Source organism: Genypterus blacodes, unplaced genomic scaffold (assembly GCF_046128005.1).
Source record: "Genypterus blacodes isolate CSIRO-AG114 ecotype Tasmania unplaced genomic scaffold, CSIRO-AGI_Gbla_v1 ptg000015l_1, whole genome shotgun sequence".
NCBI classification, from domain to species: domain Eukaryota; kingdom Metazoa; phylum Chordata; class Actinopteri; order Ophidiiformes; family Ophidiidae; genus Genypterus; species Genypterus blacodes.
The window spans coordinates 7,181,171-7,207,942 of NW_027466829.1; the positions used below are offsets into that span (position 1 = coordinate 7,181,171).

General features: G+C 46.8%; 5 protein-coding genes across 8 annotated transcripts; 1 reads left to right on the forward strand and 4 right to left on the reverse strand.

Annotated features, from left to right (window-relative positions):
• Nucleotides 1-7,606: 7,606 nt before the first annotated feature.
• api5 (apoptosis inhibitor 5) lies at nucleotides 7,607-12,568 on the reverse strand. Its single transcript, XM_076140066.1, has 14 exons — nucleotides 12,254-12,568; nucleotides 11,499-11,660; nucleotides 11,225-11,318; nucleotides 11,073-11,138; nucleotides 10,837-10,988; nucleotides 10,524-10,730; nucleotides 10,332-10,436; nucleotides 9,995-10,084; nucleotides 9,514-9,695; nucleotides 9,335-9,428; nucleotides 9,165-9,221; nucleotides 9,008-9,087; nucleotides 8,760-8,908; nucleotides 7,607-8,664 (listed from the first exon to the last, which is right to left on the reverse strand). The coding sequence occupies exons 1-14, from the start codon at nucleotides 12,323-12,325 to the stop codon at nucleotides 8,585-8,587; spliced, it is 1,590 nt and encodes a 529-aa protein (XP_075996181.1). The 5' UTR covers nucleotides 12,326-12,568; the 3' UTR covers nucleotides 7,607-8,584.
• Nucleotides 12,569-12,821: 253 nt separating this feature from the next.
• Nucleotides 12,822-18,237, reverse strand: samm50 (SAMM50 sorting and assembly machinery component). Its single transcript, XM_076139181.1, has 15 exons — nucleotides 18,069-18,237; nucleotides 16,901-17,011; nucleotides 16,622-16,723; nucleotides 16,449-16,536; nucleotides 16,203-16,309; nucleotides 15,902-16,032; nucleotides 15,692-15,779; nucleotides 15,244-15,372; nucleotides 15,075-15,146; nucleotides 14,885-14,971; nucleotides 14,682-14,752; nucleotides 14,159-14,226; nucleotides 13,905-14,051; nucleotides 13,542-13,683; nucleotides 12,822-13,151 (listed from the first exon to the last, which is right to left on the reverse strand). Exons 1-15 carry the CDS (start codon nucleotides 18,087-18,089, stop codon nucleotides 13,106-13,108), a joined length of 1,410 nt encoding a protein of 469 aa, XP_075995296.1. The 5' UTR covers nucleotides 18,090-18,237; the 3' UTR covers nucleotides 12,822-13,105.
• Nucleotides 18,238-18,974: 737 nt separating this feature from the next.
• On the reverse strand, nucleotides 18,975-19,679 carry efcab10 (EF-hand calcium binding domain 10). Its single transcript, XM_076138048.1, has 3 exons — nucleotides 19,577-19,679; nucleotides 19,145-19,309; nucleotides 18,975-19,069 (listed from the first exon to the last, which is right to left on the reverse strand). The coding sequence occupies exons 1-3, from the start codon at nucleotides 19,677-19,679 to the stop codon at nucleotides 18,975-18,977; spliced, it is 363 nt and encodes a 120-aa protein (XP_075994163.1).
• Nucleotides 19,680-20,531: 852 nt separating this feature from the next.
• Nucleotides 20,532-21,608, reverse strand: uqcc6 (ubiquinol-cytochrome c reductase complex assembly factor 6). Its single transcript, XM_076139193.1, has 3 exons — nucleotides 21,390-21,608; nucleotides 20,944-21,080; nucleotides 20,532-20,811 (listed from the first exon to the last, which is right to left on the reverse strand). Exons 2-3 carry the CDS (start codon nucleotides 21,049-21,051, stop codon nucleotides 20,692-20,694), a joined length of 228 nt encoding a protein of 75 aa, XP_075995308.1. The 5' UTR covers nucleotides 21,052-21,080; nucleotides 21,390-21,608; the 3' UTR covers nucleotides 20,532-20,691.
• A 738-nt stretch (nucleotides 21,609-22,346) lies between these two features.
• On the forward strand, nucleotides 22,347-26,368 carry tdg.2 (thymine DNA glycosylase, tandem duplicate 2). 4 transcript variants are annotated; one of them, XM_076171460.1, is made up of 11 exons: nucleotides 22,347-22,448; nucleotides 22,636-22,707; nucleotides 23,556-23,869; nucleotides 23,949-24,145; nucleotides 24,226-24,295; nucleotides 24,655-24,790; nucleotides 25,040-25,122; nucleotides 25,236-25,330; nucleotides 25,441-25,612; nucleotides 25,699-25,867; nucleotides 25,966-26,368. In XM_076171460.1, the coding sequence occupies exons 1-10, from the start codon at nucleotides 22,438-22,440 to the stop codon at nucleotides 25,821-25,823; spliced, it is 1,275 nt and encodes a 424-aa protein (XP_076027575.1). In that variant the 5' UTR covers nucleotides 22,347-22,437; the 3' UTR covers nucleotides 25,824-25,867; nucleotides 25,966-26,368. The 4 variants fall into 4 exon arrangements, with proteins under 4 accessions (XP_076027575.1, XP_076027593.1, XP_076027601.1 ...); XM_076171469.1 differs by having other exon boundaries at nucleotides 22,356-22,439; nucleotides 25,966-26,367; XM_076171478.1 differs by lacking the exon at nucleotides 22,636-22,707 and having other exon boundaries at nucleotides 25,966-26,367.
• The last annotated feature ends 404 nt before the right edge of the window (nucleotides 26,369-26,772 follow it).

A 26,772-nucleotide genomic window follows, 5' to 3' on the forward strand; every position in this document is an offset into this window, starting at 1 on the left:
CCTGGACAGAAGTGTGTGTGTGTGTGTGTGTGTGTGTGTGTGTGTGTGTGTGTGTTTGTGTGCGTGTATGCGTGCGTGCGTGTGTTGATGGTGGGTTGTAACTGGGCGCTGTCCCTGGTGCTGAAAAGCTTTAACTTAGAAGCCATATTGTATGTTCTCTAATAAGTAATTTGTATCTTTAAACAGAACTAAAAAGTGATCAAGCAAACATGGCAAACAAAAAGACACACACATGCATGCAGATGTTCTACTGATGTGGAGCGGCCACACCTGTTTATATAGATTTGCAGACTGGCTCCTTTGCTTGAGTCACATGGCTGCTATTTGTTTTTCCGGGACCGTAGGAAAGAAAGTGAGATGTGTTTTTATATACGTGTGAGAAACAGAGAGAGAAATAGAGTCAAGGAGGGAGGAAGAGTGTGAGGGAAGGAGAGAGAGAAATGTTTCACCATTAGGGCTGAATTAGGCCTCATGATTCATCCTCTTGAATTGAGAGAGACACATTTCAAATGTCGTGGGATGCTCCAACTCACATCTCAGACCCATTTAGGACTACACCTTTCTGTTTGTGCACCAAACACACTGAAACGCCGTGCCAGTGTGACATGGGAGGAGGAAGCGACGGTGTGATTAACAACAGAGAGCCCAGATGTTTGTTATGCACCCAAATACATGAATGAACCACTTACCTGCTTAGGTAACTGTTGGCAGTTGGAGCAGGTGTGAAGAAGTGACTCAGAGCCGAGGATGTCCATGAATCCCCGCAAGCAACCTTAAGGGGGCTCTGCTCCGTCGCCGCTCCTGACCTCAGATGACCCTACACAAGCAAAGGAGGCCTTTTAATGACAACATTCATCATTTTTGGTGAAATATGGGTGATTACAAACGATAGAATAGCGTTGTTACGGCTGCAACCAGAGATGCGTGGTTCATAGCGGGAGAAGGCAGGGGAGCCACATGGGGGAGAAATGTATCACGCAGGACGTCATCAACACCGGTGGAAGTCACGCTGCATTCAGGGGTCAGTGCCAAGGCTGAGAGAGAGGGGGGGAGGGGGAGAGGGAGAGAGAGAGAGAGAGAGAGAGAGAGAGAGAGAGAGAGAGAGAGAGAGAGAGAGAGAGAGAGAGAGAGAGAGAGAGAGAGAGAGAGAGAGAGAGAGGGAGAGAGGGAGATCTGGATGTGACTAAGACACTTTGACCATGGAAAAACAGTGAGCTGTCCTTCACTCCTCCTCCATCATAACATAAACACACGAGTCAGTCAGCCTGTTTGAACGGAAATGTTAGTCTTGATAACGAAATGAAAATATCACTCCCGTTGTGTGCGGCCTATTGAGCTGCAGCCCACTGCCTCCTGTGTGTGTTTTAAGCATGTCAATACAATAATAATATCTTCCAAAACATTTGCCTTGGGTGTATGATGGCCCCTGTCCTTTCCACTTAGATCTGTGTGTGTGTGTGCGTGTGCGTGTGCGTGTGTGTGTGCGTGTGCGTGTGGTTGTGTGTGTGCGTTGTATACACACAGGTCCTTTTAATTTGTTTGATGTCCCCTCCCATCTGCCTTGTGGCTTTCCATTCCGACTGGCAGGCTGCGTTTTTCTAGGAAACAGTGGGTGTTTTGGACCTGATGTTTACTATTGGCCCCCGGTGACTGAGGGCGAGCACACACACACACACACACTGAGAGCAGTGACCGAGGGAAGCTGTCCAGACGACCAGAACCACAAGAAACCTGTGAAATATAAATAAAGAATCAAATATCAGTAAAGGCCAATCAGATTGTCTAAATAAGGAGCATGTGTGTGTGTGTGTGTGTGTGTGTGTGTGTGTGTTTCACCATCTCATAGCAGCCGAGCCCTTTACATGCAAATCCCTCTATGTAATCATTTACTAATTCACTCAATGTAAACTGGATTCTTCCTAAGTCTAACTGAGGTTTACAGTGCAGGTTGTGTGCTTGGACGGACGGCTGGGCAGGTTTTGTTTGAATTTCAAGCCCAGATTAAGGAACCCTGCACCCTCTCCTCCCTCCCCTCCCCTATTTATTTTTCCATCTCTCCTGCCTAAATGATGTCAATGGAAGCATAGTGCTATTTATAGAACCCCCCAACACACACACACACACACACACACACACACACACACACACAGCGCCATCACCACTTACACACACCCCCTTCCCAGCACCGAGCGTCCCTAGCATCACATGCTTGGTCGGGATCTCTGCTGCACACAATAAAGCACCTCAGGAGAAGTATCCGCATGAATAGAGGGGCTGAATATTTATGAACGGCTTCGTCACACGTAAACGACGCGCGCGCACACACGCACGCGCGCGCCCCTGCCCCACAAACTCTCCCCGGGCCTGTGTGTGTGTGTGTGTACGTGTGTGTGTGCACGCGCAGGTGTTTTGCTCGGTGATGCAGCCGCGCGCTTAGAAGCCCCATTGAGAAGGAGACGGCAGCCGCGCGCGCCGCCTTCTCCCCGCTTCTTCTTCTTCGTCTTTTTTTCTGCCTCTTTCATTCACTCACTCGCGCAGTCATTCATTCATTCACTCATCCCTCATTCACACATTTCACCTCTCCGTGTCTGTGAATGGGCGGGCGGAATGCGGGCAGGCGCCGTTCACCTCGTGCGCCGTTACCGGGTTAGTTTCTCTGTTTAAATTGGAATTGCCAACTTGTGCGTGCACGCGTACGTGAGCGTGCGTACGTAGCGTGTGTAGTGTGCGTGCGCGCGTGTTGCCAAGTCTCCGGGGACACCAGAGTACACAGTGTTCCCTGGGTATGAGTTTTGGGATCTCTCACACACACACACACACACACACACACACACACACACACACACACACACACACACACACACACACGCTCTGCCTCTTCGCGTTCACATGCTCGATTACGTAACAGGGCTGCGTGTGGGGGAGGGGGAGGGGGGATAAAGTAAAGTCTCTTTCAATCACACACACACACATGCACGGTTTGCTGCACAAGCGTCTTCGACTGAGCAGAACTCTTGCAGTCTTTTTTTTGTTGCCTTCTATTTCTGAAAGGCGGCTGCGATAAAAATAAACCGCCCCCCCCTCCCTCTCCTCCACCATCATCATCATCATCATCATCCACCCAATCCACTCTTTGAGATTGAGCAAAGCTGGATTCAAACCATCATCAGCGGAATCAGCCTGTCCGGGGCAGAGACACGCAGATGACGCGATGTCCGCTCTCCTCAGGTTTGATCCTTTTAGCGCCACTGCGGGTCAAAGGACCTTAAATCACTTTGAGCACCGTCCTCTTTTTACGTCCACATCGGACGTAAGCAAACCTGTCAAAGCCGAGAGAAGAGAGAAGTGAACGTATTGCACCAATGTGACGATGGTTGTAATTTCATCTATTTCTCGCTGATTGCTCCTCGTATTTACGCAGCTTTTTGATTTGTCCTCACGATGGTCACGAAGGCGAAACAACCCTCCCCCCTCCCTCCACACACACACACACACACACACACTCGTCTTATTATGTTTGTTTTGTCGTGTGTGTGTGTGTGTGTGTTTAAGGGATTCGAGCGTATGGCAGCACACTGGCGCCGCATATAGACCGGAGCGGAGCCTGGCTGTGTTCCTGGCGGCGCTGTGTGCATCCAGCAGCGGTCACACGTGCAGCAGCCGCCGCTCCGCTCCTCCAGCTGACATGTTAACACTCACTGGCTGCTATATTTAGCTCAGCCTCGCAGCGCTGTTACTATTCCAGGCTGTGGACATGAGGGGGCGGACGGTGCGGTATTTTATGAAAGGGAAGAAAAAGTTCCCGTGTTCACAGTGGATTTGTTTTTCCGTGCGCATCCTCATCCTCATCCTCATTCTCGTCCTTTGCGATCTTGCCACCGATGCCGCGTTGGTTCAGGGACACGATCATGTCACGATTCTAAGAATGAAGGACGGTGACGATCATTATTCTTATCTGAATCTCTAACTAAACACTGAGGTGATGGATTTCAGAGAGTGAACTTCCATGATGAGGCCCGTTTGCCACACAACCACAAACGAATCCAGTTTCTATCCGCATGCAGGAACCAAGAAGCTGAGATGGAAGACAAAGAGACATATCATGGTTATAGGAAGGAGGGTCACGTTGTTGTTGTTGTTGTTGTTGTTTCTGATCCATAATTAGTCTAAAAGAAGAGTCAGGCTTTGGGTCCACTCAAAACATATAGGTCATGTTCACATTACAGGACTGAAGGATGACGACTTTGGTTTAAGGGTCATCAGATAAATGGGAGCCACATGATCACAAACAACAACATGTACTTTATAATTGATGTCAATTAAAGCCCACATGAACATTTTAGTGCCCAGTTGCTATATGTTCCCTCCAGCTGGTCTAAGATAGAAGTTTCTCCTCCTCTCTCCCATGACCTCTGGGTTTATACTTACCGGGCTGTGATCCAGGTCCACACGTGCCGGTTGGTGGTTTGATCACACTGCTTAGAGAAAAATGAGATCTGTGTTAAATGTTGGCAGGAAACATCTGATTTGGGGCCACGTGATCCTGCAGCGTGAACGTTTCAGCACCGAGCAGCTTCAGGACCGAGGACAGCGCCCTGACAGTTTGGGACGTGACCCCATTTCTCTCAGACGTAATAACAGTCACCTCCAGGTTGGAATCAGCTAGTCAGGCTCAGCCAACCTGCATGATCGGAGATGTGGAAAAGGAAGGAAAAGAAAGATTTGATAGTTTTATGGCAGATAGAGACTCGGCAGCTTTGTACCTCACACAAGATATAAGAGCTTGAATATGTCAGATTAAATCATGTCTGTCAAATCTCTATATGATGTAGATATAGACCCCCCCCCCCTCCCCCTCCCCCCCATAGAATACAACGAGCATCATTTAATTTGCCCCCCGCCCAAAAAAGAAGCTTCTGGTGGGTATTAAAGTAAAGGGGACCCATAGAGTTCCTCAAAGTGCTTGAGGACTATTGATTTACCTTCACTTCTACGCACACATGGACACAGTCTCTCTCTCTCTCTCTCTCTCTCTCTCTCTCTGAGGGTCTTCTTTGCTTCCTCTCCCGCTGCTGCCGCCCACTCCTCCTCCTCCACCACTTGATTATTTTCAGCACCACCGTGTGTGTGTGTGCGCGCGCGTGCTCGCGTGCGTGCGTGTGCGTGTGTTCAAACGCATGTGCCAGGCTCTGGCTGGCTGACTGGATGGCTGACTGGCAGGCTGGTTTGGGAAATACCTGGTCACGATCAATGAGGAGAGTGTGGTATCCAGGCTGCATGTCGCCCCCTAGCGTCCTGAAGTAGGAACCGCAGCCTTTAAGGACACGGTGGATGTACAGTATCTATGCAGAAACGGTCGACGCTCTGCAGCCTGGAAGTGAGAGAGGACGAGAGGATAAAGACAGAAAATGAGACGTCTGGCAGAAGTTCAACATATGACTGAGTGAAGACACATTCATACATTCATATAGAGCCAGTCAGTGCCACAGAAGACATGACACACACACACATTTGGATCCAAACCAACTCACTGATGTCAGATTCAAAGGCTTCCGGTTTGTGGTTTGTGTCGTGGCGTCCTGACAAACCCTTGACCTGTGCTTCATAAACACACGGAGCTCTTCACCGCGGAATCTTTGGGTCTGGGTCATGAAAACATCTCATCTGGGGAAAGTTTGATTGATTGATTGATTTTGACTGCATTCCGGACCACAGTGTTCCTCTGTGCGCCTTAACCCAGGCAGGAACACAAAGAGACAAAAAGACATCATGAAAGCTTTAAGTGACTCGTTTGGTGGAGATATAAATAGATCTGGTTGCTCCGGGAGGAAAACGCTGGTCTGGATCGCCCTCTAGCGGGGGAACTCGGCTACGACAAGAGCCAGGCTGCTTTACGGCAGCATTTTCCCGCAATCGTCTTTTCGAGATGACTTTCAATAAGTGTTTGGGTTTAGAATTATAAACTGTATGATCTATACGAGTTAAGTCTATCATAAAGTGAAGACACGTTAGATATAAGTTACATTAAGGTTATTAAGGGCATTTAAAGAGTTGAGGTTCAGACACAAAAGCCTTTACAATCGTTAGTCCGTCATTTGTGTTGTGCTCCCTCAGAACTAAAACACAGAATTAGATTTAGATTAGTCTCCTTGACGATAGCGTTGGGTTAGTTTTGCATTTAACTTAAGATAAGATAAAGCTACACACTGTCAGCTACACAAACAGAAACGGGCCTAAGATACAAACAGACCATAATTATAAACACACATACGTACCTGTAAGTGAGGCTCAGCCAGCATTTCAGTCTCAGCCAGGGACACTGGGAGGTGAAGCTTCGGAAGAGGTGGAGGCCAGTATGGGGGTTTGATTCTGTAGTGTGAGACATTGGATGATTCCTGTAAATTAAGAGAAATCAAGAGAAAACAAGAGTGTGGGTGCCGTCACATTTCACAAGCGTACAACAAACATCACCATCCTTACCTGGAGAACCGGAGGAAAGAGTTTTCATCACCCATCAGGGCCCAGAGTCAGATTGCAGCAGGATGAGATGGAGGCAGAGTGAGAGCTGAGGGAAGTGAAGCAGGGAGGTGGAGGTTTGGTTGGACTTCAGATGTTAGAGAATACATGGAGTCACTGAGAGGTGCTGACAAGTATACAACCTCAAGTGTGTGGGAAATACCTTGTGTGACTCCACCAATGTGTGTGTGTGTGTGTTAAATAAAGTGTGTGTTCTAAACATGGCAGCACTCATTTACAGCCTCTTCCATTATTCAGTGTCTGATCCACTCTTTTTCTAATTTAAAGCAAAACACACAAACTGCCCCCAAATGTGTTAACATGCTGGCGCGCACACACGCACGCACGCACACACACACACACACAGGTGGTGGACTGAGCAGGATGCACAGGTTATATGGAGACGCGCCGACAGCTGGGGAGGCACAGCCGGATGGTGTGTGTTCTAAATGTAGAGGCCACAGACCCTGGACTCAAATTACCCTCTACTCACTCTGCTCTGGCACAGAGACAAGACAGGAAGTAAGAGAGGAAACAGGAGAGGAGCGAGTGTGAGAGGGATGGAAGGAGGTAGGAAAGATCTAGGAAAGACTTTGGGCAGTGGAATGAAGCTCATTAGCGATGTTAGATTATGATTGGACAAAGGGAGATGATGGGAACGCAGATTCACTTTCTTCCAAACCTTTTCCTTCATCAAAGCCGTGGAAAGTGATGGCCGACTCCTCTTTCTTCACACTGCTGGCTGCTGTGCCGTTGTCTCCAGTTTGAGTTGAAGTTAACAGACTTCACTGAAGTTTAATATGTTTAATCATTTGTCAAATAATGTCGTTTTAATGCAAAACTACTGGAACAACATCAGACAGTTAGATTGAAAAAGAGACGAGCCCCAGGAATACAAAGAAAACTGGGAAAGACTCTCCAGTATGGAAACATGCATAGAGTCAGAGGCTGCAGACTCAGACAGGAGGCAAACTCACCAGTCACGTTTAAATACTGATTAAGTGAGGAAGATACACGAAGAAGAAGAGCTCAGCCACTGGACACTCCATGCCCTCGGAGAAATGTCACTCATCACTGCACAGGTGTCATGTTGTGTGTGTGTGTGTGTGTGTGTGTGTGTGTGTGTGTGTGTGTGTGTGTGTGTGTGTGTGTGTGTGTGTGTGTGTGTGTGTGTGTGTGTGTGTGTGTGTGTGTGTGTGTGTGTGTGTGTGTGTGTGTGTGTGTGTGTGTGTGTGTGTGTGTGTGCTGATGTCCCCACAGGCTGTGAAGCTCTAAGTGACTCAAAGTGTCGTCCCTCAAACGGCCAGCCAAGGTAACAAACTGTAAAACTGGAGCCTTTCCTCCTTCAGACTGCAGCTCGACGCTCACGTGAACAAACCCAAACACAAAGGTGACACTTCGTACAAGTTTATGATAAAAACCCAATGAGACGTCACTAAATCATACAAAGTTGCAATAATCAGCCAAACCAACTGAAGCTCTAAAAAAAGAAAAGATTAAATAAAAAGGTAGAAAGGATGCATTCACAAACATGATCATAACACCAGGATCCTTTTCTTTTCCTACAACAATCTGAAAAAATATCACAACTTGGCAGTCTTTAGTTTCACAAAAATACACAGAATATCGTTTTGTTTTTTTTAAAAATGAAGAAGAACGGAGGACAGAGCGTTGGACTTTAACTCTATTGCCTTGGCCAAGAGGGGGAGGTGAGGGCAGGGAGAGAGGGAGGGAGGGCGGGCGGGCGGGCAAGGTGAAATGGAGGTTCAGGACAAAAAGTCTGAGTCCACCGGCTAAGATTCTGAAGACCGAAGGACAAACCTCCTCGACAGGCCTCCAGGTGAAGAGAGGAGGAAACAGTGGACCTGTGTGTGTGTGTGTGTGTGTGTGTGTGTGTGTGTGTGTGTGTGTGTGTGTGTGTGTGTGTGTGTGTGTGTGTGTGTGTGTGTGTGTGTGTGTGTGTGTGTGTGTGTGAGAAAGAGACCAGTTAAAAAAGGAAGAGTGGGGGGGATCTGACTTGATTCAGTTCGATGAGCCTAAATATATGTACAGTATATTTGTGTGGCGCTCAGTAGAATCGGCCTCGGCTCCTGTTGCCTCTGGTCCCGAAGCCCCGCCCCCGACCGCCTCTGAAGCCGCCGCGCTGCTCTGCAATCACAAAGTAAACACACACACATACTGGGGTCAGCGTGCGAGGGGGCAGACGGGTTTGTTTAGAATGGACACAAGGGGGCGCCGCTCACCGTGGGTAAAGTTGCCGATGGAGGCGCTGTACTTGCCGCTGGGCGGGTTGTAGATCTGCCTGGCGTCCCGCCGCGGCAGTGGGGAGACTTGTTTCTTTGGGACGGCGCCGCCGCCGGTGCCCTGCTCCTCCCCCGACGGGCGCTTGAGTCTAAACGCAGGGCGAAGGAAGCAGAAGATGAGGATGATGATGAAGAGGAACCAACCTGAGACACCTTCACATCAACAACCTGACGGGTGTGTGACTTACGCGACTGCCTCGGCCCTCTGGACGGGTTTCCAGGACAGAGTGACTGTGCTCTTGAAGGACGGGGGGTTGTGGAAAAGGTCCTGGAAGGGAAACAATAAGAAATGTGTTAGAGGAGATCTACAGGTCAGAGGTCAGCGTCTCCCCCTGCTCTGCTCACCTTGATGAGGACGTTGATGTTGTTCGTGATCTTGAGGGCGACCACTTTGATCTTGTTCTAAAAACACACACACACACAATATAAATTAAACTTTTAGAGACTTCACATCAGAACCGAACATGTTGAGATGGGTTCCCGTCACAGTGGATCCATCAGGATGGAGCCGTTACCTCGTCTGTCTTCAGGGCGTCGCCAGTCTTGCCCTGCAGTGCGACTCGCAGCTGTCGGATGTAAACTTGCAGGCCTCTGGCAAAATACTGTAGCCTGTAGGAACACACAGTCACTCAGTACAAAGCACGTTCAGATGAAGGAGGTCCTGAGCTGCTGAGGTCTGGAGCTCGGGTCTGACCTGATCTTGAAGTCTTTGAGGCACTCGGCGTCGACCTTGTCCAGCAGGAAGTCTGGCAGCTTCTTGCCCAGCTGGTGGAAGCTGAAGAGGAGACACTCCACGTAGCTGAACTGCAGCTTGGGCTCCTCGCTGGCAGAGTTCTCACCGTTCTCCGCCTCGTCTGGGGGCAGAGGCATGAACTCCTACACACACACACACACACACACACAACAGAAGGTCAGCGTCTGGAGATGACTTTGTTCAGACACAGAGAGGCTTCATGATGACTGACACTGGGACAGGACGACCACGACACAATACACACTCTGAATCATGGTAGATAAGCTTCAGACACTTTGTTTCAGTATGAGGCCTCCAGTCTTAAAGATGTGATCCAAACTCAAGCACCTAAACTATAGAAGCCGAGTATGAATGAACCATAGAGGAGCCAGACTGAAGGCTCCAGACAGGAAGTGTTCAGCAGCAGCAGCTCTGTTCTTACCACCAGCTTGGTGAACAGCATGTGGACGTTGGCCTCCAGCTTCTCCATATCGCCACAGAACGGACTCATCTCAGCCAGCAGCTTCAGCACCTACACACACACACACACACACACACACACACAGTGAGCAGTGATAATGAGACAGTGTTACGTGCTGCAGACTAACGACAGGTGGTTGCTACGCCGACTTTGTTTACAACTACAACTCACCAAATGTCACACACTCAGAGTAACGACCTCACACACTCACTGGCAGTCTAACACTCAAGTTGCCGAGTTGGGATTTCCTTCCTACGACCAGATAAGGTCTACATGTGTGTGACGGAGACACACTCACCTCCAGCTGGATGTCCAGCTCGGCCACAGGACTCGTCAGGGTGCTGAGGTTGGGCAGGACGTGTTCACAGAAGTACGTGACAAAACGCGTGGAATGGACATTTTTCTAGAAGGAGAGAGTAAAAGAGCGTGACTTTACAAAGACGCTCTCCTGGTCTGGACTCTAAACGCCTCCGTGCTCTGTTCCACTCACGGAGAAGAGGGGCAGCGCCTGCCGTGTGCACTGCAGCAGGCGGTCCACGATGTCGGGGTCTGCCGGGTTGAGGGCCTGCTCCAGGAGGGCCTGCTCCACCACCAGCTCCACCAGCTGCTGCCGCCCGTTCACCGTCTGCAGCACCCGCAGGCCCGACACCACCCGCATCAGCAGGACAAACTCTTCACCCGTCACATCCTCCAGCACCTGAGGAGGAGGAAGGAGCACAAACACAACCAGCTGTTAGTCTGACTGGATTTACAACAATCAGAGAGGAAAGGATGTGATAACCGAGTCTAAACTGTGAGCTCACCTTCTTGGCCTCTACAAAGACGTAGTCCTCCACCTCCTTGGTCATGACGTCCTCTGAAAGGGTCTTCAGCTTGGCAGACAGGAACTTGATGGCCCTCTCCCTCACGATGTCCTCTCCCTGCAGGATCTGAGAGAAGAGGCCCCCGAGGGTGCCTGGAGGACGGGAGATGTGTTACAGGGGAGGCCACTACACGAGACCGGAGTTAGGCTGTGGGGGGGACGAGATGCTACGCTTACCCTTGGCATCGATCTTGAAGATGGAGACGAGGGCGGTGTTCACTTGGTTGAATTCTGCACTGTCATCTGAAAGCACAAAGAAATTCATTCATTTAAAATCAACAAATCTGAGATAAAAGCCTCCTGGGGTGGATCAGAGGAGGTCCCAGTACCTGTCTGGAGGAGCTGGGTGAGGATGTCTGCCACTCGGAGTATATTCTCTCCAGTGGCAAACCGTGGGAGCTCCTTGATGGCCTGCCGCCGGATCTGAACAAAGAGACGCACACGGACAGAGAGGTGAGTAAAGACGGGATTGATTATAGAAATGAGCTTGACTCAAGTAAACCACATGAAGGTAAACAGAGGTCACACCGGTCCACTGCACCTCCAGCAGAGTCCACCTGTGACCCGTGTCTACCTGTGACCCCCCTGACCCCAGGTACTCACCGACACATCTTCATCCTCACACAGGTCCAGCTGGGCATTGATAGCTGCATCTGCCAGCTCAGGGAAGCTGCTGAAGAACTTGGGGATGAACTGAGCGGCCAGACGTTTCTCCTTGGCGCCGCCCTTTACCCCGTCCAGGATCACCTGGTAGGCATCTTTGTGCTGCAGGAAACAGAGAGGATCTATTAGTGGATATGAAGGAACAGCTTCCTGTTGAAGCAGAGGGCTTCATTACATCCAGCTTGGCTTCTTCTGGACGTGTGTGTGAAGTTCTAACGTGCTGGTTGATTACTTTAGTCACAGTAGAACTAACAGGTGCACTCAGCTGTAACCTGATCTGACGCTGCACCGCCCGAAAACAAACACACAACAAAGTGAAGATAAATCGCAAACCAGCAGAAATTACGTGAAACTCTCCACGCGCTTAAACCGTGTAAGCAGATATCATGACGCAATGTAACATATCGTCCCAAACAGTAAACTAATTCCAGGAACTTTTGGGGTTAATAAGCCTGAACTGGGGCCATGTGAGCCATGCTGCGGCCGGCGGATCTGACGGGGGACGCGGTGACCACAGTATCAGCTCGGTCACCGGGGAGCTAGCTAGCTGCCTGAGTTAGCCTAGCTTAGCATAGCACCGAGCGCGGTTACGTAAGGCGGCGAAGTTACCGGGAGCTGCGGGAGCTCAGGCTGCGTTTGGCTTCACGCGCTCGGGTCGGGTCAGGTTTTTGGACCGCAGTGGAGTGATCACGTACCTGGCTGAGGTCATCCTTGGCGTCAGCAAGGACCCCGTAGCTGCGGTACAGATCCTCGATAGAGACCGCCATCAGCCTGCCACGGAAAGAAGACCGCCGGTTTAATCGCACAAAGTCCCGCTCGGGTCGCTCTCGTCCCTTTCAAGGAAGCGCCAACTAAAGCGACTACTGTACGTTTGAGAAACGCGGAGTGCGTTAAAGGAACCGGCGGCTGAAACTCGTAGAAATCCGTGAATGAAATCCCCCCCAGTGCCCGTTTCCCGCAACGTCTTAGCCTGCGTGCTACAAATGCTACGGAACAATTGCTTCTCTGACGCATGCGCACAAGCCGCGAGTGGCGTTGATAGCAGGGTTCGACTCACGTGACGCTGCGTGCGCGGGAACACTGCGCAGTGTCACTGCATGCTTGTACACACACACACACACACACACACACACACACACACACACACACACACACACACACACAATGCTTGTTTGAGTTACTGGGGAACTGTTGCCATTAGAAACACGGATTGAGTGACATGTACACAACACGGGGCACCTTTATACAAACAAATAGACAAAATGGAGGGTAGATCATTTATTCATGGACACCACGGCCCAGACCACATTAACATTGGACTCATTAGGACAGAATGGACAGACTGAGTCCACTGAGTCTGACTGTAGCACCCGTAGCTTAGCTTTGTTCTACATGTTCACAAATCAGCGGCAAACTACAATACTTGGGTAGCCGTCACAAATCACAACAACAACACTGTACAGGGGAGTCCCTCTTCTAATAAGTGCCAGCGTTGTCAAACACAACTTTTGAAAAGGAAGAAGCTCCGTATCCGTGGAAATGTGTCATCACAGGAATCGGATTCCTGCTCCGAACTGGACGCCATCACAAATCCTGAGAGGAGAGGAGAAGAGAAGAGAAGAGAAGAGAAGAGAAGAGAAGAGAAACCAGTTAATATGAAAATGAGGAAGCAAAACAAGAGGAGGAGCGGCACCGTCCAGCTGAGGCTGAGAGCTCCGGCTCAAACTGGAGCTTCGTGAAAGAATGCATGAAGACTCTAATGTGTGTGGATGAAGCTTCATGGCTGCTCTGATAAAGCCTTAGTTTGTTAAGAAAGAATGTGGCTTTCCAAGAAGAACTCTGCTAACCACAGGAAGTGTTCTGTGTTAGCACCCTAAAGAGGCAGCCGGGCCTCTATGCATGGAGGACAACACACCAAAGCTGCGAGTGTCTCAAGAGTGTAAACAACAGGTGAGAGTTATTTTTGAACCTGACAAGCTTTACCTGTCTCCACTCTGGACCCCCATGGGAATGCAGTAATTGAGCTCTAGCCTGGCAATGTTCCCCAAACGGAGCAGGATGCCAGCGCCGTACGACCAGCGAATGCTCTCTGCCAGTTTCTTCAAATGAGCCTGTGGGCCCTCACCTGAGAAGAAGCAAGGGTTTAACATCAAGCAGGGAAAGAAACAATGAAACTTTGACCTCTGATCCAGCCTTTTAGGAGCCCAAATCCTGATAAGGTTAGATTGTAAGGGGGTATCAGTAGAATTCAATAAATTGAAAGAATGGAACCCTAACCCTTGAAGCATCAAACCCTCTGCTTTAAACTACTTCAGAGTTTCAACCTAAGTTCGTTCAGTTTCTTACCATAGTTGAGGTTACAAAGGTTCCCAGCGTTGAGGAAGAAGTGCATCCTGAAGAGGTCTCCAAAGCCCCCCCTGGCCGGTCTGAAGGGTAGAGGGGTGTAGGCGTGAAGGCCTCCGGCCCAGTAAGCCTCCCCTCCCAGGTAGTCACCTGCCACACCAGATAGGCCAGCACACGTTTCAATTCACTGATCCCCCATTTAGAGAGTCTCATCTAAACTTCAGTCTGGTTTCCAAGCAACTCAGCCAATATCTCACCTTCGCTCTGTGGACCCATACTGTACATGCTGAACCCTCGGATACTGGTGGGGCCGCCTAGATAGAACCTAGACACACAGAACACACAGTGAGACACAATATGTGACATACATCGAATAATAATGCTTGTGTATGTTGACTGCAGTAGTTTGTGGTGCAGCTTTTCCAATATTCTGCACTTTGGTGACAAGATTTCTGTAATTTAATAAAATAGAGATATCGGCTCATATTTGTGCTCATATTTGTGTCATTGCTCATTCTGAATGAGTGTTCAATGGGAAAACTCTCTGATAACAGGACGTGAAGCTGTTAAGAGCAAGCAGCCCCCTCTGTTGGCCCAAACACACAGTTCATCTCCTCAGCTCTGTTGATTGTAGAGGTGTTTGAGGTTCAGAGAGAAGCCTTCACTTCACCGTGGCTACAGTTTACATGTATGAACAGATTACCAGGCAACACCATGAGGACGATCCAGTTACTGTGACTGAGCATCATGGCAGACAAAAGGTGCGTTGGATTTCTGTACCTGTCCGCAATGCTGGTTGGCTTGTCTCCAATAGGCAGAAGCAAGCCGCCCCACAACGATGCAGAGAGGATCTGAGAGACAACAGAGACCAAGATGAACTGAATCTACAAACTAACTAAATTGATTAAGCGCTTTAAAGTGCATTTGTATCTTCAGATGAAATCCTGACCCAAACAGCTATAATATAAAATACAGAATCTCACCGAGTCCCAGAAGAGAGTTCTGTTCAGCTGGATCTCAAAGTCCTCCTTCAGGAAACTGGCATCTCCCCCAGTGTAACCAGCGAGCTCCTGCACACACACACACACACACCGCAACACACAGGACATCAACCTGCTGCACAGTGGAACTCACAGTGTGTGTCAAAGGATTTGAGAAAACTCAACAACAAACCTGATGGATCTTCAACAGGCCACCTTTCTTTGGAAGGATGGAGGAGGTTCTGGTGTCGATCACCATTGCATGCTGGGGGAAGATAGATCATTGTGATGGTCATTCATATCTGTATGTAATTCAGAATCCATATTCAAAGTTCCACTGTAAAGAAAAAGAAGGGAAATACCGAAAGTGAGGATTTGAGGGAGTGGCCACTCTCCTGCCTGACAGCAAAAGAGGCGGTGCGAGCCAGACAGCCCAGCTCCCTCCACACTCCCTCCCACTTCAGGGTTTGGCTGGTCTTCCATATTGGAAACTATGAGTGGACAAGAAGAACAAGTATGTTAAATAAACTGCAGCACAAAGAGAAACCCTGATGTCTGCAGCTCCAGGATCTCATCTGGTCCTCAAGCTGACAGAGAGTCTGTCTGCCTCTGAGTCGCCGAGTCACTCTGGATGATTATTGGATGGAAATGAGCCAAAACTCTTGCCCAACATTCCAAACAATGTGGTGTCAGAACAGATGAGTTACTCCACTCAGCTCATGAGAGGAATAATGAGGGCAAACTAGTAACTGGGTTAATCATCAGGACAAAGAGATATCATAAATCAATAGAAAGATAGAAGGTATTTACACTCAGCTCTGTGGAGACGCCTCGGTCAGTCTCCCTCAGTGAACTCCATGGAAACTGGCCTGTTACTTTGTATGCATTGACTGAGACGCTGCAAGTGAAAGCAGAAAAAGTCAAAACGTCTGCTGCAATCACTTCTTTAAAATTCAAAATATGACTTTATAAAACAGTACATAAAGCTTTAAGATGTTTATGTAAGGGTCAGTGACTTACCTGCGTTCAAAATGTCCTGGCTGGGGTTTGAAGAAGGAGAAGCCATACGACGTCTCTTTGGTGCCGTAGGAGAACTGGAAGGTCGCCTTCTCTGCCCGACCCAACACGTTTGGAAACTTCAGGCCCAGGACCTAAAAAGAGGAAGAGCTGCTCAGGGTTCTGACAACATGGAGCCTGCAGTGAGAGGCCTACAGATGACCCCAGGGCTATGTTACTATGGTGACACACAGGGACTGGCATCGGCCACAACATCGTGCCCTATCAGAGAGCCGGTGATGTCATCATGTGTGGCAGCGCTCACCATACTTCCTTCATTGTTCCCGACCATGGTGTTGTAGCTGCCCGTCATCCGTCTCAGCTCAGCGACCTCAAAGGTCACGTCCAGGCCGTTAGGAAGAGCTCCGTCACCTTCACAACACCAGAGAGAATCATGACGTCAAAGCTGATCAGACTGACTTCATGCTCCAGCACAGAACATATTCCTGTTCTATTACACATCAGGTCACATGAAGGATGAAGATGAAGACCATGCTGTGTTCCTCTTTACCTTGTGAAGTGTCGATAACAACGTCAACTTTCCTGAAGATGCCGAGCCGGAGCAGCTTCTGTCGGGCTTCATGGGACTTCTTCATGACCTGAAACCAAACAAAGAGCCGGTTCATAGATACACACTTAAAGACCAGCAGGGATGCGTTTGTCTGCACTGACACACACACTTACATCTATTAAATTCTTTGCCCGAAAAACCTCTTTGATCTCATAAGTCAGCAGATCGTCCTCGGTTCTCCCAAGCCCGTCTATGTGGACTCGCTGAACTACAACCTGAACAACAGAGCAGAGTTATGAATCATGATGAACCAGACACACTCGGCTACATGACACTTCATTTATGGCAGTAGATGACAAGTAAACATGATTGGAATGTGATTCTTCCTTTAGAAGGGGGAAAGATCTGCCAAAGTCTTGAGTATTTACAATGATCAACAACCCAAATCTTACATCTTTGTTTTCTAGAACTTCTTGCTTTGGATCTGCCTCATATTCTGCAGGGTCGATGTCGTCAGCTTGAACCCCCAGCTCCGGCCCCTTCATGGGCAGAGGGTCCAGGCTCTGCAATGCAGCACAGAAGGCAAAAAGAAGGAGAAAAGAGATCACAGGTGCTTTGTTTTTGGATTTAATTTACATTTTCAGAGTTGAAACAGATCCATGGAGATGAAACAGTCCTGCACTGAGGCTCCACCAATAAGGAAACTGTTCCAAACTGCATATTGAGACGCCTGGATGTAACATAACACGTCTTTACCTATACAGCTTCTGCTTTACATAGACAACACGATAAGCAAATGTGGTCACATGTACCAATGTACGCAATGACAGTAGAGTTGATTATAATCTAATTAAAGCATTTATGAATGAATTTTAATGAATCGACACAAACGAATGCTGACACAACAAACTCAACACACTGTGTACACGTGTGAAGTATTGAGTCATGGTGTAATAATAAACCTTCTGGTCAGTTAGAAAGATAATGTTTAAAGGGGGTTTGAACTGTTTACAGTGGGTTTAACTGCTTCGTTAAAGCAGCAAAGTCATCAACAGCTTGTGAAAGGTTTGATAAGATCAACATGTAAAAGAGAACAACAACAAGGACGAACAATCTGTGCTCGTCCTTGTTGCTTTATGTGTTGGAGCCAATATGACACACCGGCAGAGTAACTCACTCACATGAAGCTGCTGTGTTTACACTCGTATAGCAAAGACTGTAACAATGTCGCGCATGTTACGTAACAGCGCGTAGATATGGAGCACAAAACACACCAGAGTGTAAACACAACAAACTACTGCAAGTGTACGAACAGAATGTCCCGGACGGAGCAAATCTGATCATAAAGCGATTTAACTGAAGTGTGTAAGTGAGCTTTAACTTTAATGAAGAAGTTTATATACTGACGTGTTTAAGTGAAAAGCAAAGAGGAAGGGAGGGAGGAAGGGAGGAAGGGAGGACATGCGGCGGGATGACAGCGCTTTGTTGGACCCACCGTACACACACACTCACACTCACGCACACACACACTCATGGCCTTTCCTGCAGACACACACACGCGCGCGCGCGCTGTCTGGACTCAGAGGTCACACACCGCTCTAGTGTGTGTCCGCTTCTTACCCGGGCATGGACGGCGCCCATGCTGAGCTCCGAGGCGCAAAGTCCCGATCAGACGAAGCGAGAAGCCGCGGAGGAGGGAGAGCTGAAGGAGATTCACCAGGAGCCGGAGCGAAGCGAGGAGGCTCCGTAAAAGGAGACCGCCGCCATGTCACTTCCTGACCACGCCCACCGCTGAGGAGCGTTCAACGCCTCAACGCTTACAAATCAAATCAAGTTTAAATTTAAAATAACAACGAAACTATTTGACGCCACTATTATCATTTGAAAATAAGATTTAATAAAATAGCACAAATAAAATTTAGCTGAATAGCAGTTTAACAATTTATCATAATTTAACCCGTTCGGCTCTGACATTAATAAATCTGTGACAGCGTTAAAATTCAAAAACATACAAACTTTTTCAATAATTTCGTGAATTTGTGAGAGAGTGAAGTTGCATTGTTTTGTAGATTTTTTTTTTTTATCTCAGATGGAATTAAATATTTGACTGAAGTGAAACGTGATGAGACTGAATCATTTGTATTTATTCCATTTTAATTCAAACTTCAGCTACAATAAACCCACAGGTGCTTGACCTCTTATGGACTTACAGACACAAATCAAACATCATTTCCAGATGGATTATTAAAATACAGGATATAATGAAGCTTAACATGAGGAGACAAACTCAAAATGCATTCAGACATTTGAAGAGGAACAGTGCTCATAATACAAAACACAGCTGAACATAAAAACAAATAAATTCCAGTCCCACTCCCCAAACATAGGTGTGTCTTTAAGGTTGTTCGTATGTGGCTGCATGTCTCCTCAGGCCTGCCATCCTGTAACAAAAACAATGAGATCAAACTTTTGTCTGCATGTGGTGAAACTAAACAGTGTGAATGTTGTTTTCAGTGTGTTACGCTCTTACGCTTCTGTTTTAAACATCTCGCAGAATATCCTGTCTTCATTGGCGCCTTCAGGACATTCATTCATGTCCTTGATGCCCAGTGTGCTCAGTGCTGTGGGACAGAAGAGGCTGACTGAGTAACACAGTTATGGTTCCACAGGATGTTTCCTCAGGCCGCTCTGCTCACCGTGCTTGTATTGGGCGAATGTGATGTATTTCTGATCAGCAGGGTCCAGGATGCTGAAGATGGTGTCCAGGTTGGACTCGGTGAACAGACTCGGCCCCTGAGCTCCACTCTGCTTTGAAACCTTCAACTTTTCCAGCTGCTCAATCAGAAACTCCTTTGGATTTTCTAAATGAATACAGAATAAACCAAAACAACAATGAATGACATTATTATAAAGACATATTCATACAGCCTCAGGTAGGTAAAGACACACTGACAACATATTATCATTTGATAAACAGTCATTCAGAGTTAAACACTGCATGATTCCATTGTTTTCTTTCCTGGTTTACAGTGAAAAGTAGCGTTGATTACTGTCCGGGTTCCTCTACATCGCTACGTAGCTTTTCCCACACGTTGTCGTCGTCGCAGCTCAGTGTAACCCAGTCTCACCTGGTCTGTGGTAGAAGAGCAGACTGGTCAGGTTCTCCATCAGCTCAAACACTCTGTGTCTCTGCAGGTAATCCGCTGCTTCTTTCTCTCTCGGTGTCGCCATCTGCTGGAGCTGAAGACAAACGACACGAGCAGGAACAAAGACGCTGAAAACAAGTTCACTTCAGAAGAGTTCGTGTAATTCATACAGACAAGGAACTGATCTTGTAATAACGTGTAAACATGACGTAAATATGGTGACTTTTTTCGTTCCGGTGATGTCATTGAGATGTATTTCTATGGAGTGTTCTATGGAGTCTGACACTGTTGTAAGTACAAACTGCGGTTAGATCCTTTACGTTTGACATATTCCTTGTTTGTAATGAAAGATTGAACGGTTAGTGTCCTTGCGTCGTCGCATGCGGCAGACTCACCCCAAAGAGCGGCACATTTACGGGGAAGAGGAAACAATACGGACTTTACATCGGTTTGTGTTGGTTGCCTGGATACGCAAAGTTCTCGAGAACTCGCGCGATATTTTGACGGCGAAGCTTTAACTGCATGTTGCCTTATAAATACATGAAAATAAAGCCAGTGAGACACACACGAAGCACATCACACATTTTAGATTATAGATATATATATATTTCAAAGACACATAAAGGTTATATTCTGTTATGAAACATACTCTCTTCTGTCACTGAAGTCTCTTTGCCTTAGAGTTTGAAGTTGTAAACATTGCTGCATCAAGTACATTTGCAATAAAGTATTTCATCAAATTTCACTTGAACATGTTTTATTTCAAAAAGGAGACAGGGTCAAAGTAATACAAACAATACACTTGAAGGGAAACAACATTGATAAAGACATCAAATCAACAAACTACTGAATGGTTTTAGAACAAGCTCCTTGTATTTCTGGGCTTTTTTGATTTTGCGTGATTGTTTAAAGAAATCCTCTTGTTTTAAATAAGATCCTTAAGTGCAGCAGTGTTCCACTCCAGTGTTTTCTGACAGAGGGTCAATGATGATGCTGATGATGAATTGTCCTGAAAAGAGACTCCCAGGTGAGCTGCAGCACAGAGCAGTTGTCCCTGGTCGTGTCCTTCACAGACAGGATGGGGGTATGATCCTACATCATCCTGGTCTCTGCTCAGCCTTCAGCTGCTCTAACGTTTTCACAGCCTCCTCTCTGACCTTATACCCCATCAGTTCTGTCCGGAGCTCACCGGGCTTGGGTGGAATCTCGGGAATACTCTGAGAGACGCAACAAACACAGTCAGATCAGTCACTAATCCTGCAGGATCCCCACACATGAACAGAATGATTGCAGTATTCTCCCTATCAATGGATCCACAATTAGATCAAAGTGTTAGATTTTGCCCCCACCAGGTCTGGCAGGTAGTACTGATGGACCGCCTGAGCTCCTGCAAACATCGCCAGCAAACTGGACCCAAAGAATCTGAGGTACCGAGGCCAAGACACACCAGCTGGCATCTCCACAGCCTGATCTGTTCTCACTCAGCCTGCACGAGAGAGGAGGAGGAACAAGTCAACAGATCAACACAAAGCACAGACTTGAGATTTGAGTAATAAAAGTTATTGTCCATGTTTAAGAAAAGAGTTAGTCCATGGTTGGTTGTTGTTGTTGCTCAGTTAGAGATCCTTCACATTTAGCTATACAAGGTTAATAAAAGAATTAAGCCAACCTTTATCATCTTACATTCACATCAGTTCACCACCAGGACTGCATAGTGAGAACACAGACCTGTATTCAATCAAATCTGTATTCAATTTAACGAGTTTAGTTAGAGTTAGAGTTTATAGAAACTCACTGTGCTGTAACGTAGCTTCTCTTAGCTCCTCAGCTAACATCCACAGGTCTATGTGAGTGTAAACAACAGCAGCTTACTCCCCTTGTGTTAAAGAGCTGAGACAGGAGATGAATTCATGCCAGTCTGGAGCTCAAACACATTATTTACACGCGTGGACAGTCTGTCATTGATACAGACGGGCAGGTCATTTTGTTTAGCTAACACGGGGAGGTTAAAGGTGAAGAGGCGTCACTCTGCGGCTCCTCAGCGACACCGCAACCGACAATGACGTCCAGGGGAAGACGAGATGTTTTCGAAGTTTACGACGATTTAAGCACAGAGGAGCCACAGTTGAATAAAGTCAAAATATTTCAAGAAAAAAGATCTACAGTTTCAAATATATAGTTGCAGCAAAACAGCGGGGGGGAAGTTCAGTTATTTCAACAAAAAATAACGACTACATGAACACAACAACAAAGCGTAAATTGCTCTGAGAAAGACATTAAACAGGCGATTAGCAGCACGATTATTTTAAGGTTCCAATTCTTAATAATCGCAACATAATCTTTTAAGTGTTTGAGAAGAGAAAAGTATAAATTCAGTGTCCCGTCGATGAAGCAGAAGTGTGCACTCAGAGGCGCACTGCGGAGTGAGACGTGTGAAGGAAACACACCATCTTTGGCTCCATGTTGTTCTCTGGTGTCACGTCAGGTTGATTTTCCTACTCGATGGAGCCTTGTCGCCCCCTTGCGGGAGCATTTACAACAGGACATTTAACATCTTGTATTTCTTTCAATCGTCTAAAAACTATAAAATCTCAATAGAAGCGTCTTAAAATTATTCAAAGACTTGAATCAGGCTTATTTGGCGTTCAATGAGATTAAAACTATTACATTTGATTGAATAGTTTGACTCAGCGTGACGGAGTAGTACATCCTCCAAACAGTAGAGGGCGACAAGTACCAACGTAACCTGGAAAACGTTGAGCGTTGAAGTCCTTGTTTAAATGGTCTTTGTTTTATGTGGATTCTCGGCCTCCTGTTTGTCTATTTGAGAACAACACAATAAAATGTATGACAGGTATGTTCCTTTTTTCACGTTCCGTCGCGTCTCTTTCGTGTAACTGCATTTTTCGGCATCAAAAGCAGCTGTAGGATTATAAATGTTTAAAGATCTCCCTGTGGCTGAGTCCATTATGCTCACACAGCTCCTACTTCCTATGTCTAACAATGCATTTAACAACTAAATAAACTTTAATTTCTCAAAGTAAATCAACGGTAAAGATGGAAGAAAAGCAGTTTACATCACTGACGGTTCCTACGGATTATTTTCAGCAGTGGTGAGTTTGTGTCGGAGATGCAGCATCTCGACGTCTTCACAATCATGCATGAAATGGAGCAAAATCAATAAACCCCACATCATACGTGTCTGCTGTACGATCAGGTTTGTGCAAGTGATAATCGGATTACTAATGGATCATGCAGTAACTTGTCAAATGCAGTAATCGTGTAAGTAGTTAGTAGTAGCATCTTTATAAACACATATGGATCAGAATAATAACAACAGAATTGAAATAAAAATGGCAACACTTTGATAATGAATAGAATTATTATGACCAAATCACATTATATTTATTGTAATATTATGAGGCTATTATGTGGACGTGTTGACTCTCTGACCAGTTAGTCCATTGACCTGCAGTTTCTACATTATCAGTTGCTACAAAGCTTCATTTCTCACTGTTAAACAGGTGATGGGGAAAATATCCAGCTCTCCATTTGTTGTCTTTGTATCCGTTGTTGTTGTTGTGTCTATTCTACCTCATTCAGTAACACAGTTGGTGTTGAATAAATCTTCATTTTGGCTGTAAACAGTGAGCGTCCAACTCAGTTCCCAGCAGAGACCAAGGAGCCGCTGGGGCTCCGGTTGTTCCAAAGACTCAATCTTTACAGAGACATGTTGTACAGTGAATGTGATGTAAAGAGAATCCAGTCCAGTGTATGTGGGTGCATGCATGTACGCTGTATTCTGTCCTGTGTTTCGCCTTCACATGCTTCTTTCTGTACTCGATTGAACACCAAAGCCTTATTTTTCTCTCCCTGCATCCCTGCTCCCGCTGCATTCCTTTTCTCCCTCTTGTGTATGTTTCTCTCACTCCCTCTCTGTGGTGCTCCCTCTCTCTTCCAGGTACCAGTCCAGCCAGCAGCACCCCGAGGCTCAGCATGTGATGCCCTATCACAACATGGGCCTGTACTCCGAAGGGTCCAGAGAGCCGCCTGTCATGACGGAGCTGTCCGTCCATCAGGAACTACCTCTTCACCAGGACTTCTCTTCATACCAAAACTACCCCTCAGCTCAGCACCCGCAGGAGATGGCCTACCAGCAGAGCTTCAGGGAGCAGCAGCAGCAGTCCGTCCTACACCATCAACACCACCCAAGCACAATGCAGCACCAGGTGCCGAGTGTTCAGCACCATCCTCAGCCTGCTGCTCCAGCTCAAGGTACTGAGAGGAACACGAGTACAACACACATCTGTATCAGACACTTTCACAAACTGATACATTCTTCCTCTCTTTGTAGTTACCACACCGGTGAAGAAGAAGAGGGGGCGGCCTCCCAAACAGCACTCAGAGGAGGGCGAGAACCAGGAGGACGATGAGATCGAGGCGGCCAAAAAGGCCAAGAGGGCGCTGAACCGCTTCAATGGGCTCACAGCTGAGGAGGTTATGGCCAAGACCCTGCCTGATGTCATCACCTACAACCTGGATATCTTGATAGTGAGTTATTTATCAGGAGCCTGGTGAGAATTCATTCCCTTTTTTTATCTTTGTGCCAACGCCTTCATGTTTTTCCTCAGATTGGAATCAACCCAGGACTCCTGTCAGCCTTCAAAGGACACCACTATCCAAACCCAGGAAACCATTTCTGTAGGTTGGAATTCAGTTTCAATTCTATGTGTAGAGAGTATGTGATGAGTCGTGTCTAACTGGACCTGCTGCTTCTTACACAAGCTTCAATCAAACTCCCAAATCCAGGAAGAGAGCTCCAAACTTCCACAGACCCCAAATGCATGAGAGTGAATCTGCAGATTTTCATTTGATGTGGTGAAAAAGCAATAAAATGGTGTTTAGGGTTTGAATATTTCATTCAAAATGGGGAAAGTGAAGGCAAATATGGAGCCAAGAGGAGGAAAATATAGGAATGCAGGATTATTAATGGATGTTCTGTATTGACAGGTTGTTGTTGTTTTAAGCCATTTTAAATCGGATTCCTCTTCTGTGTGCAGGGAAATGCCTCTTTCTTGCTGGTCTGACTGACGAGCAGCTCAACTACACGCATGACCACAGTCTGCCGGAGAACTACGGCATCGGCTTCACCAACATGGTGGAGAGGACCACACCCGGGAGCAAAGACCTCTCCAAGTGAATAAGCAGCCCAGTCTGAGTCGTGTTTACTCTCTGCTTCTGTCCACTTATTCAGAATTAGACTGAACAGCTGACTAAGCTTACATTCCAAAGTTTCCAACATGACATGGAATCAGCAGGAAAGAGCAGAGAAGAACCTTTACATCTGAAATGAACTTTTGTGATATAAAACAGTAGGAATCATTGGAAAATGTAGAAATGTTGTGTTGGGCTTCAGGTTTTGTTTAAAATGCTGTTTTGTTTTAGTAAGGAGATTCGTGAAGGAGGTCGTCAGCTACTCGACAAGCTAAAGAAGTACAAGCCATTGATAGCAGCTTTCAATGGCAAAGGTGAGTTCATGTAATGCTGTTTGTTTCTGCTGGAGACGTTTAAACGGTTAATAACTAAAGTCACTTGAGTTGTTGGAGGTTTAGTAGCGTCATTAACATGTTTGTATCTACAGGTATTTATGAAATCTTCTGCAAAGAAACCTTTGGTGTGAAGGCAAAGAACCTGGAGTTTGGTTTACAACCCTACAAGATCCCTGAAACTGAAACGGTTTGTTAGCTGGCCTCACTCACAAGCTGGCTTACTGGGAAACATAAACCATGAATAATCCATGCTAAACCATCACGTTCCAGCTCTTCAGTCTGTTCTCTTCCCTCCAGGTTTGCTTCTTGATGCCCTCATCGAGCCCTCGCTGTGCCCAGTTCCCTCGTGCACAGGATAAGGTGCACTTCTACATCAAGCTGAAGGAGCTCAGAGACCAGATGAAAGGCCGGCCGCCTGTCCGTGAGATCACAGAGACGCAGTACTCCTTCGACCTGCAGCTGGCTAAAGGTCAACAGTTTGGTCATCTGTTTATAAGCTGTACAACCATAACAATATGATTCTGACCTTCTTGTCTTTGCTCTTGTTGGTTCCAGAGGATGCCAAGAGGATTGCAATCAAAGAGGAGCAGGAGGATCCAGAGTATGAGAGCTGTGGGGGTCTGCGCGTGTCTGTGAGTCAAAGCAGCAGCTCCTGCACCTTCCCCACCCCGAGGACCTGAGCGGAGGAGACAAAGCACACACACACATCTGCTGCTGCACAGAGGTAGTGACGTTGTAGAAATGTAAAACTGTGCTCAACTCTTCCTCCTTCCTTGGTTTCTTCACTTAAATGCTCTTTCTTGTGTCCTTCCCCATGAACAGTGTCAGCCAGGCCTTCAACATCTGGGCCCAGTATCTCTTGCAGGTAGAAGATCGGCTGTAACAGCAAAACACCTCATCCTCAGTTTGGATGAACAAACCCTCTGAAGTCACCATAGAAGAAGAGCCGTCCAGGTTCCTGAAGCATGGTCACATGGTGACACACAGGGAGGCCGTTTGATATCCTAACTGAGGTGGACTGTGAATGATTTTCGGTGCTATTCTTTTGTACTATTTATTGCATTTTGTATGACATGTGTGTTCAGTGACTTTTTTTGTATGACAGAATTGCATTTTATGATTTATCTGTTGTATAAAGAGATAATTGTACTCCGGAATGGAATCATGTAATATGGACTGCAGAGCTATAAAATCCTTTCAAAACCCATCTGAGCACAGCTGTGTGTATGTGTCTGTGTGTGTGTGTGTGTGTGTGTGTGTGTGTGTGTGTGTGTGTGTGTGTGTGTGTGTGTGTGTGTGCTGCCTAACCCTAACCCTAACCCTAACCTCAGCAGCTACACAGGAAGGAGCACAGGAGTGAACGTTTGTAACTTTGTAGCTTTGAGTTTCTCTCTGATGGGAAACTGAAGTTGTTGACCTAAACCAGATCATAATCTTTGACACATCATTAAGAACATTTCTGAAATAGCTTTCATTTACAAATTTGAGCAGTACCAAAATGTAGACAGTTTGACACAACTTGATAGTAGTTTAAAAAAGAAAACGAGGTTAAAATGGCTATAATGAATATTAAAAGCACCAATGATCTTTTCCACTTCATATTTCGAAATAAAGACCAATAACCAACAT

Bases quoted from the DNA above. Each gene is read 5' to 3' on its own strand.
- api5 (XM_076140066.1), bottom strand. From the start codon at position 12,325: ATGGCGGTCTCTATCGAGGATCTGTACCGCAGCTACGGGGTCCTTGCT. The intron at 11,319-11,498 runs GTGAGTACCTGG...CTCTTTGTTCAG, and splicing joins GTGAGGATGAAGATGTGTCG to ATCCGGCGGCAGGCCATCAA. The intron at 9,696-9,994 runs GTAAGAACAGAG...GTGTGTGTGTAG, and splicing joins TGCTGTTCACCAAGCTGGTG to GAGTTCATGCCTCTGCCCCC.
- samm50 (XM_076139181.1), bottom strand. From the start codon at position 18,089: ATGGGCGCCGTCCATGCCCGG. The intron at 16,033-16,202 runs GTGAGCGCTGCC...TCCTCTTTTTAG, and splicing joins GGAACAATGAAGGAAGTATG to GTCCTGGGCCTGAAGTTTCC. The intron at 13,152-13,541 runs GTAAAGCTTGTC...CTCTCCTCTCAG, and splicing joins GGGGTCCAGAGTGGAGACAG to GATTTGTGATGGCGTCCAGT.
- efcab10 (XM_076138048.1), bottom strand. From the start codon at position 19,679: ATGGCGACACCGAGAGAGAAAGAAGCAGCGGATTACCTGCAGAGACAC. The intron at 19,310-19,576 runs GTGAGACTGGGT...GTATTCATTTAG, and splicing joins GCTCTTCTACCACAGACCAG to AAAATCCAAAGGAGTTTCTG. The intron at 19,070-19,144 runs GTGAGCAGAGCG...TCTGTCCCACAG, and splicing joins ATTCGCCCAATACAAGCACG to CACTGAGCACACTGGGCATC.
- uqcc6 (XM_076139193.1), bottom strand. From the start codon at position 21,051: ATGCCAGCTGGTGTGTCTTGGCCTCGGTACCTCAGATTCTTTGGGTCC. The intron at 20,812-20,943 runs GTGGGGGCAAAA...TGCGTCTCTCAG, and splicing joins AGTACTACCTGCCAGACCTG to AGTATTCCCGAGATTCCACC.
- tdg.2 (XM_076171460.1), top strand. The intron at 24,791-25,039 runs GTGAATAAGCAG...GTTTTGTTTTAG, and splicing joins GGGAGCAAAGACCTCTCCAA to TAAGGAGATTCGTGAAGGAG. The intron at 25,123-25,235 runs GTGAGTTCATGT...TTGTATCTACAG, and splicing joins AGCAGCTTTCAATGGCAAAG to GTATTTATGAAATCTTCTGC.